Source organism: Pan troglodytes, chromosome 3, assembly GCF_028858775.2.
Source record: "Pan troglodytes isolate AG18354 chromosome 3, NHGRI_mPanTro3-v2.0_pri, whole genome shotgun sequence".
In the NCBI taxonomy this organism is placed as follows: domain Eukaryota; kingdom Metazoa; phylum Chordata; class Mammalia; order Primates; family Hominidae; genus Pan; species Pan troglodytes.
The window spans coordinates 110,753,582-110,763,410 of NC_072401.2; the positions used below are offsets into that span (position 1 = coordinate 110,753,582).

General features: G+C 38.1%; 1 protein-coding gene across 4 annotated transcripts in view; it reads right to left on the bottom strand.

Moving 5' to 3' along the window:
* COL25A1 (collagen type XXV alpha 1 chain) overlaps positions 1–9,462 on the bottom strand; it is a 496,864-nt gene extending 487,402 nt beyond the window's left edge. For all 4 annotated transcript variants that reach the window (XM_063809725.1, XM_054683262.2, XM_054683264.2 and 1 more), the window contains exons 1-2: positions 8,785–9,462; positions 7,645–7,714 (exon numbers count right to left, since the gene is read on the bottom strand). In XM_063809725.1, the coding sequence (XP_063665795.1) occupies positions 7,645–7,714; positions 8,785–9,081 (367 nt within the window). In that variant the 5' untranslated portion in view covers positions 9,082–9,462. The remainder of the gene's footprint in view (positions 1–7,644; positions 7,715–8,784) is intronic.
* Positions 9,463–9,829: the final 367 nt, after the last annotated feature.

The following is a 9,829-nucleotide window of genomic DNA, read 5'->3' on the forward strand; positions in this document are numbered from 1 at the left end:
AAAAGCATTGGTTTTTGAATGTGGTTTGTGGAAATCACTTTGATCTTATGATCATATCATATATTATCTTAAAATGCTGGCTGGAATCTGGAGTCCCTGAGATGACAAATTGGGGTTTCATAATTCCTGGAAGGGTAATACAAACAACTTAACCTTTGACAGCTCCCAGCATTGACCTAAGACATCAGAATGCTAAGAAATGGATCAATTTTCCTGACATATTTCACTGTAGCATCTTAAAGATCAAAAATGGAGGTATAATACAAAGCTATAACAGAGAATTCCTCTGGCTCCCTAACTATTGTCCAGAATTATATAACAATAAGAACTCTAAAATATCAAGCTTTCTAAGTATGATGATAAAGAAATATGATTCTGAGAGCTAAGGGGATAAAGGGGGCTTTTTCCTCCCCTCTTTTACTCTCCTTACACGTGAACTCTTTGGTAAACAAGGGAAAAAATAGACTTTACCCCTTCCCTGACCAGCTACTTTTAGTTAGACAGATTCTGACTCTCAATATTACCATAATGTACAAACTAGAGCTGGCTACAATTCATACAATTTACTCAGCCACTTAGCCTAAATGTGAAAATTGTGTTTTAAAATGTGCTGACCACACTTCAAATACAAGAATAAAAACATTGTGTACATAAACCAGGAAACTAGAGCTCCTAAAATCTAAATGATTAACATCCAAATGAACAGACATAGTCTTGGTATTCATGACAAATAAGGTCTACATCTACTAAATATGACTTTATAGCAAAAAGATGAATTTAGCAACAAGACTAAATAACACAATATGAAGAAAAATAAAAAATGCGCTTCAAATCTCATATTATGTGGCAACTTAACATTGAAATGAAGACTCCAGATGACATTATGTCAAAAGCATGACAGTGATTCCAAATGATTCTGGATTTTGAGAAATTCCAAAATGTAAGTACAAAATACTCAACAGGTAAGTTCAATTACATTTAGTTCATTTATTCTATCTACTGGGACACTAGCTTAAACTTCATATCTGTGAATTTATCTACTAAATGAACAATTTGACTAATATAAATGTGAAATCTACTAGATGCTTTTAAATATCTTAAAGCTGATAGGACACTAGAGTTTTCAAATATAGGTGGAAGAAATTCCTTGCTTCCTCCATGAATCTTTTTCATTGCAAACAGAAGTCAAAAGATAGAAGTCAGCTAGGGATTTAACTGGGAAGGAGGCAGAAGAGACAAGTACGCTATTCAGCTCAGTTCCTCCTCCTAGCGGTCACAAAGGGGAGGTGCCTGCCATCTGGTGCCATTTCCTCAATGGCTCCTTTCATTTAAATGAATCACAGAATAGTCATTTGGAGGAATATATGATGCCAATGAAAAGTGCTCAATTTTAATTTGTAAGTGATTTCCACTTACTTCTGCTTCTCACTCTTCTATACTTACGTTTTTAAAACAGTCAATTTTAAAATAATATTTCTTAATTGCAAGATTTCTGAATAAATCCCAAATGAAGCAGTAACTATCCATGTCTAAGAATTGAGTATGCGGGCATACTACAGTAATTTTTAACACAAACCAGGGAAAAGGTGCTAAATATCATGGTGCGTTAAACCACCACATGGAACTTCACCCATATTGGCAAACCAAGGAGGCTGGGGATGCGTCTATATTTAACCATTGCACACTAGGCTATAGCCGCAGCCCGGATTGACTCATACATTGTTTTCACATTCTCAGCTTCCTTAAAACCACCAAATAATTGTTTATAAAGTGATAGTATGAAATAAAAACCTTTTTCATGATAGGTTCTGGACGGTTTCCACTCAGGATAACATAGATTGATTTTATTTGGATAAATGTCTTGTGAGGTTCCCTGAAACAGGAAATGCCCCCCAGGGCTGCAAAGCAGTCCTGATTCTGACATATTTCCCCATCATCTCTCCATTTACCTAATCCTGTTGGTAAGAGGATGCCCCTTCTCCATCCCTAGACCTAAGCCTGACATTCAGATACTATTTTCATTAACATCATGTAGTTGATTTTGCACAATTACAAAGCAATCAGAAGCACAGTAGGATATTATGGCCCTGAGAGGCTTCTTATGTCTACATATAATTTGAATGAGCTAGAATGAATTAAACTCTATGCAGAATTTGTATCCTTCTTTTAAGTAATTCCCAGCTCATGAAAAAATAGAATTATTAAGGTAAGAAAGAGAAAAGAGTAGTTTAAGAATTAGCTTCTTAAAAACTTGTAGACAAGAGAAGCAAGAGAAGCTAAGAAACAAGAACATTGCTTCAAGAGGCAATTTGTCATTGGCACTTTGGGTGACTGGGCATTTTTACCAGCTGTCACTCCTGGACCGACTAAAAGTGTTAGACCCAAACTGTTGTACTCATTAGGACTGAAACAATTTAACATGGATGCTTGAAGGCACTCAGATGTCACATTGTATTGTTTGGCCTTATAAGAAGAGAGAAATGCCTGCTATTCTCATTTAAATAAAATTTATAGCATTTTAATTTGATTTCTTTCTGCAAACTGTTTCTGACTATGCTTTACCTTACATAATTGAAAATCTACACATTATTATCCCCTTACTTGATGCACTCTTTCCATAGATTGTGCAGAGTGTTAGGATAAAAACATATAGCATAAGTGAAAAACCATGTATAGTAGGAAACACAAGTTTTATGTGAGAAAGTAAATTTATGTTAGAAAGGTAATTTAAAGGTTCTTCTTATACAATAGGAAAGAGTACACAACCATCAAGCTACAGTTAACATTTATTTCCACCCAAAACTGAGAACACAGGCAAAGAGGTCAGTCACCAGGGGCAATATCATTTGCATTTATGAATCTTGCTTGCCTATGTGAATCGCTTGCCTACATGTATTCTTATTTTGTACACCATCATTTTCATGGACTTGGAACGTATAGAGAGACCTCAGAAGTTACCTAGTGTATCTTTTTTATCTCTAGTTAAACTCTCCAAGCAAATGACTAGCTGTGTTACATTGAATGATTATCACGAATGTACAGGAGCCAGGTCCAGTGGTACCGTTCAGTAAGCCAGACAAGAAGTTTCTCTCCTTATTCAACCTAACTCTCCCTATTTTCAGGAGAAAAGTAGAAGAATAAGCCATCATCCTCCTGTCTACAACAACCCTTTATATATTAAAAGTGCCTTTTTTTGTTTCACATGGGGTAAGTATATCAGTGTACCTCTATCTGTTCATAAATTCTTGGAGACCTAAAAGGCAAATCAGCTTTTTATCCATTGCTAGAGTTTTTATTTTCATCGGAAACCAGATTTTCTCTATTGTGAAATTCTAGAAAAGAATTATACTTTTTTCTTTATTTTCCCCAGAGAAAAGAAAAATAAAATCTTTGGGTTTACAAAAATGGAAGAGATTTTAGTCATCTGCCCCAAAGCACACTATACTTTTTCTTGGTTGCACTTGTCATACGTGTACATTCACGTCATTTTTAAAGATTTGTCTGTCATCCTCATCAAAATGTAAGCTTCTTGAGGGAAGATACCAAGTCTGCCTTGTACATCAACATTTTCCCAATGTCTAGCACAGTATTTGGCATACAGCAGCCTTTTCATTTAACCTGAAGAACTGACAAACGCCCTTCAAAATCATTCTTGTCCAGCACTCCTATTTTGGAGATATGAAAATAGAAACTCTAAGAGGTATTCTTGGAAATGACTTCCCAAAATTGCATAACAAGTTAATGACAAAGCCAGGATTAGAACTTTGGATTCTTTATTCCGCATCCACATTCTTCGTTCATTACACCACAGAGGTTCTTATACCTAATATCCTAGGCAGGCAACACTACTGATGAGTAAGATACAGAAATCTTTGTAATCTACACATCTTTTGGTTGGCTGCCTGGTTCCCAATGTTCTTTATCAGTTGAAACATAAAAACCTTCTCATAGATATGCCTGGTTTATGCATATTTTATGTAGGACTCCAAGAACAGAGCCCAAAACTAAATTCTACAGTCATAGCAAAGAGCCAAATTATTCTTTCCAATTAGAGTTGAATTTTACAGAGGCCAAGCCACAGATGCCAGCTGAATTTCTCTGGTTTGGTTACTGCTAAACCAAATATTCTGCTAAACACAGCTTCAATTTGTATGGAAATTTTAAGATTATTATTTTTAAAATTATCATTTTGGGTTTCTTTAAACCAAATATTTTTTAAAATAGAGCTTTTCTGACTGCATGAAAGAAATAAATGCAAGTTTCCCAGGGTGACAAGATGATCTAAAACTGGATTGTGGTGATGGCTGCCCAACTCTATTAATCTGTTTTAAAAATCTTAAAATAGGTAAATATTAAAAATTTTACTGCAATAGGCTATTAAAAATTGAAAAGGAGTCACATAATTAAGCTACTTCTTTTTGTAAACATCTGGTATTAAAACTGTAAAGATATTCTTTAATATCCCCATGGTCTTTTAAGCCCAGGTCCTATCCACTTCGATCATGGTTTACCTAAAAGGTCAAAAGTTTTCCCTGCAATTTTTGTAAGAATAATTTAGGAGACTTATATAAATATCAAAAAAGAACCAATCTTTATTTATATAGCACCAAGAAATACTGACTAGTATGATTATCTGCACGAATAATCTACAGATACATTTGTTTAATTAAGTACAGTGTTCTAGTCCAAACCTGCCATTAATTAGCCACTGGGTTTTTAGCAAATTATATAACATCTCCAGGTCTCAGTTTTCCCACCTATTTCATGTGTCTCTGTAGATCACAGCAGAGCTAAGTAGCATATAATATACTAAAAAGAATAGTAATTGCTATTGTCTAATGGATAGCCACTAATATACCAGACTATTTAGGTAAACTATTACCCTAAGGAAGGTATTATTAGTCTTTTTTTCTTTTCTTTTCTTTTCTTTTTTTTTTTTTTTTTTCGCAGATGAGGAAATTAGAACATAGGGAAGTTCATTAGTTTGACCAATGTACACAGTTATTTAGTACTAGATCCAGGATTCCAATCCGGAATTATCCAGGTCCAAAACCTATACTTATTCTCTATTCCTTGGTAGACTGGGCTTTTAGTTCTATCAGATGTGGGCATGAATCCTGACCTTGCCTTTACCATGTTAAGTTAATCATCTTCTCTGAGTCTCAGTTTCCTCATCTGTAAAATGAGACTGCTAATACTTAAGTAAGGGTCATTGTGAAAATTAAATTAGAGAGTACATCCCCTGCCATTAGAAGCCATTTTTAAAAAATTGTCTTTTTCATCTCTCTCTCACAGAGGTTCCTTTTTGTGCATAAAAATATATCTATAAATTCTATGATTACCCTTAGAGCCTACCTGAATAAACCTCACTGGGACTGAGTTCTATCAAAAGAAATGAGTGAACACAAACAACACATCATTGCTTCTTTGCTATCAGTCCTTGGCTCTGTGACTAAAACTGTCAACAAGAGTGTTAACTTCAAGGGGTGGGCATCTGTCCACAGGAACTGAGCTGAGGTCACAGACTTGTCTCACTCTGCCCTACAAACAGATGTCTAGGTGACAACTCTTAGTCACTGCAAACCAGGGCTAGAGCCAAACCAGGTGGAAGTGCTGAATCTCTTTTCTAATCCTCTTGGTCAGCCCATTCATTCCCTAAGACAATTCCTCACTGGCCGTATTAGAAATAAATAGTTTTCCCCAAGATATTATTTTCAACATAATGTCCTTATTTTGATGATGTCTGATTATTCCTCAAGCAAAAGGGAGTATTTCCATAATAGCAGTTTGTCAGCAAGAAACCTGCTTGATTCTGCATATTAGAATGCACACCTTCAAATGTTTACCTTGGAAGCTGCCAGGTAAAAACTGATGTAATGTGGAGCTCTAGTGGTGGCAAGAGGTAAAGCAGCTATTAGTGGGAGCCAACAAAAAAGCCTAGGAAATCTCCATTTATTATTACGTTCACATGCTAAGATGAAAAATGGTCCAAAATAATCTAAGATAATATACAGTAAATTTTAAATGTAATAGATTTCTTTTAGATTGCAAGTTAGACTTCAGTAGCTAGCCTACATTAAACATCACGAAACAATTATGTCTTCTCAAAAAATAGAACTCAATGTTGTAGTTGTCACTTTTCTATTTTTACTAAGTTTATTAAGAATTCTATTAATTAAGCACTAGCTATTTTTCACAGAGCTAGTAAGAATATTGTATACAAAAAAATGCTGGACTCTAAGTGGTATGATCAGTGAAGTCCTGTACCAACTGTCCTGGGAATTTAAATAATCCCTACAGGCTGATGAGGTGGTTGAGTTAATTCCCACACTAGAAAAGTGCCTTCCTTGAATATCTGACTTCTGAGATATTTTCCAACATAAAACAACTAAGAATGAGACCTACACTGTCAAAGGTTAACTCTTTGTTTTTCTGGTACCTAACGTATATGTCTTCTCGATCAAAAGGGCTTCATTTTATGTTCAAAAATTTTATGTTCAAAAATTTAACAGAATATAAATAGTAAAATTTGTATAATGTACAACCTGGAGTTGACATTTAAAATTTCTAAATGTGGTGCCTTGTGTAGCTCTGCCAAAACAAGTTATCATGAGGGGGAAACGTTTCAGAATATGAAAAAATACAAGAACTTGCCTTTTCATATATAAGCACCTAAGTATCATGTTGCTTAATACTAAAGAAATTTTAAAAGACTCACTTTCCATGAGTGATGATAAAAGAAACTATCATGTTCATAAATGTATTAACAATGTTTATCTGAAATAAACCTCTCAACTCATGGGAGTTTTCCATGACTTACATGAGTTGAATCCACTAGATGTTTCCAATGGCCATATTCCAAGGGCTTCTAAACTGTTAGGTCTAAGATAACTACCAAGCCCTCAAAGGTCCATGAAGGAAGATTTAATGATTACCCAGGGGTCTTATTCATGATGTCCTTCTTCTCTGTCCTTCTACTAATATGCTGCCTTTAATATAGTTCCCTGAAGCTACACAGGAAAAAAAGGTAAAAATATAAGAGCCTCTTCTTCAAAAGTCACTGAGAATGCAAGAGTTTGTAATGGGAAGCTCAAGATAAAGAAATCATTTTCTTTCAGTCATCATCTCTAGCTATAGGATAGGAGATGGAATCTTTTTAATAGAACAGAAACAGCAGGAAAGGAAGTGAAGGTGGTTTACTAACATAAACGTATGCCAAAGGGAATAAACCAAAACAAAACAAAAAAAAAAACCCTGCACTAACACAATATGAGCGAGCCAGGAATTCAGAATCTAACAGTTCTACAGTCCTTTTCACTGTAGACATTAAGACAATTTAATTGAAGAATATTTTTCAATCTGTGAATCTAAGAAGTTTGTCCTTGTACATCACCTTGCCTATATTTTCTTTGGTGATTATCTCTATATCCTTTGCTTTCCCATAACAGGCCTTGGTATGCTGCTTAAAATAATATTTGGGGCTTTATTTGCCATCCTTTTGAATGAGACATGTTGATTTTATTAAAGCAAGTTGGGTCTGCATTCTTTCTTTACTATTATTACAGGTAGACTTGACAGACACAGGACCTTTGTTTTAAAATGCTCTGCTCTGGAGGAAACCTTGTTAAATAAGTTCCATTTTACCTGCTGGGCAGTTACATTCTGAAGGTGCTTCTCTTGCGATTCTTATTTTAGCCATATGTTCATAGGATTTCTGTAGGAAAAGAAGAGTTATTAATAATCATCAGTAGCACTGTAGAGGGATGGAGTCTTTAGGGACTCTGGCCATACGCCTGATTTACCGGCATTTCATAACCTGCATAACTAACATTTACATATGTACTTGGACTCTAGTCAAGAAAGTAACCATGCCTAAGTCCTAAAAAAAGAAAATGACCACTGATAGGGTATCAAGATTGCTGGACTTGTATAACATCTTTCTCCATTCTTCCCTACCACCACTCTCTCCCTCAGCTCAAGCATATGCAGTCAACGTAAAAACCTAGCACTAAAATGTTGCAGTACTAGGTAAGCTGTGGCTTACCAATAACAGCCAATATTTTATACATGAAGGTCAACTGCTTTATTTATCATGCTAGGCTGCAACTACTGCCAAATAGGCTCCCCGCTAGGGTAAGGTTCCAGAAAACCCCCCTTACTCTAGTCTAAAGGTACCCTTACACATAACATAGATTCCTTTCAACTCTCAATTCCAAGGGCTCTGCATTCATAAATACCCCGGCACTGCATCCTTTACCAAAAATAAAGCTACTTTAAAAAAAAAAGTTTAAACTTTTAATATGAAAAGATTCAACGTGTGAAATTATTGATTTTAAATTATATATGACATTATTTTACATTTAAGAGTGATTACTTTTTTTATATATTAATAACATCTATGACCCTAACCATCTTATAACATGTAAAAGATTTAACAGATGCTATCTCTGCAAGAAATATTCTCTCCACAATTGGGTTTGACTTAGGACAACTAAAAAGAGATAAAATGCCCTTTCCGAACCCTTTTAGACCTTCCTATGTGTTTAACACGCAAACATTAAGAGAGAGTGAGGGAAGATTAGAGATAGGGATGGGGACATCAAGGGATGTGCACATATAAATATATGCTACAGTGAGCATAGATCCTTGGCCAACACAGGCACGCGCGCGCACACACACAGCCACACCAAGTATGCGTACAGTAAGGGTAGCGGCTAGTCATGCACACAGAGTCACGCTTGTACAAGATGTTACCCACGTGCAAAATACCCCAGCCTCTCACACCTGAGCCAGAAGTCGCTCCACTTTCTCTTGCACCATAGTCTTGAGGTGATCCAGGGTATCAGGCAGCAGATGAATGGAAGGGGCCCCTTTGGAGGATTCGAGAGCGGCGATCCTCGCCTGGAGGTCGTTGGTTTTCACACCCAGGTACAGGCAAGACACCACGGCCACCACTGACAGGAGGGCCGCCAGGACGGCACACGGGGGCATGGTCCGGGCACAATGCTGTTCGGCAGGGGTCGGGTCCTCGGATCTGGGCTCCCGGCCCCCTCCTTTCCCTGCGTGCTTCTTCAGCAGCATCGTGGCGGGGTCGGCCGTCTCGGCTTCGCTTCCCACCCTCTACACCTCAAATAATCCTAAAAGGAAAGAAAAAGGTCGATTCCTCCAAAGTTCAGTCCCTGTGGCTGCACAACTAGTTGGTGGAGTCAAGCCCACGAGCGGATATGGACCCCTGCCTTGCTCAGCGTCCAGACCCGCAGGCGTGCACCATCCCCGCTTTCTTCTCTCCTCCCAGCTGGAAGTGAAAAGCACCCTCCGTCCGGGGACTGGCTGGCGGTGGGGTAAAAAGCAAGACGAAACCCACCCAGACAGCTCTTCCGACTCCCAGAGGACCGACACCTCTTTCGAGGGCCCCAACAGTGGCCGCTCAGGGTCCGAGGGGCAACGGCCGAGGCGCCACGCGGGGCCGCGGCTCGCCCTGGCCACGGAGGACCGGACCTGTTGCGCCTCTGTGAGTTTGCCTTATTTCTACCTAGTCGGTGTCTTTCGGCACGCCGACCTGTTTCCCACCTGCATTCAGTTCAAGGCAAAAAGGCTGTGAGAGCACGCTACAGCGCAGCGCGAAAGGGGCGACTAAGGGGGAGAAGAGAGAGGAAAACGAAATAAACCCAAGGAACCAATGCTAGTCGCGAAGCCGAAGTCGCGGCTGCCCGAAGGATCGTCGCGGCTGCCCGAAGGATCGTCGCGGCTGCCCGAAGGATCTCCGCAGCCCCGCGTGCGCGATCCTTAAATACCCTTCGGGATGCTCGCGTGAGTGTGTGTGTGAGTG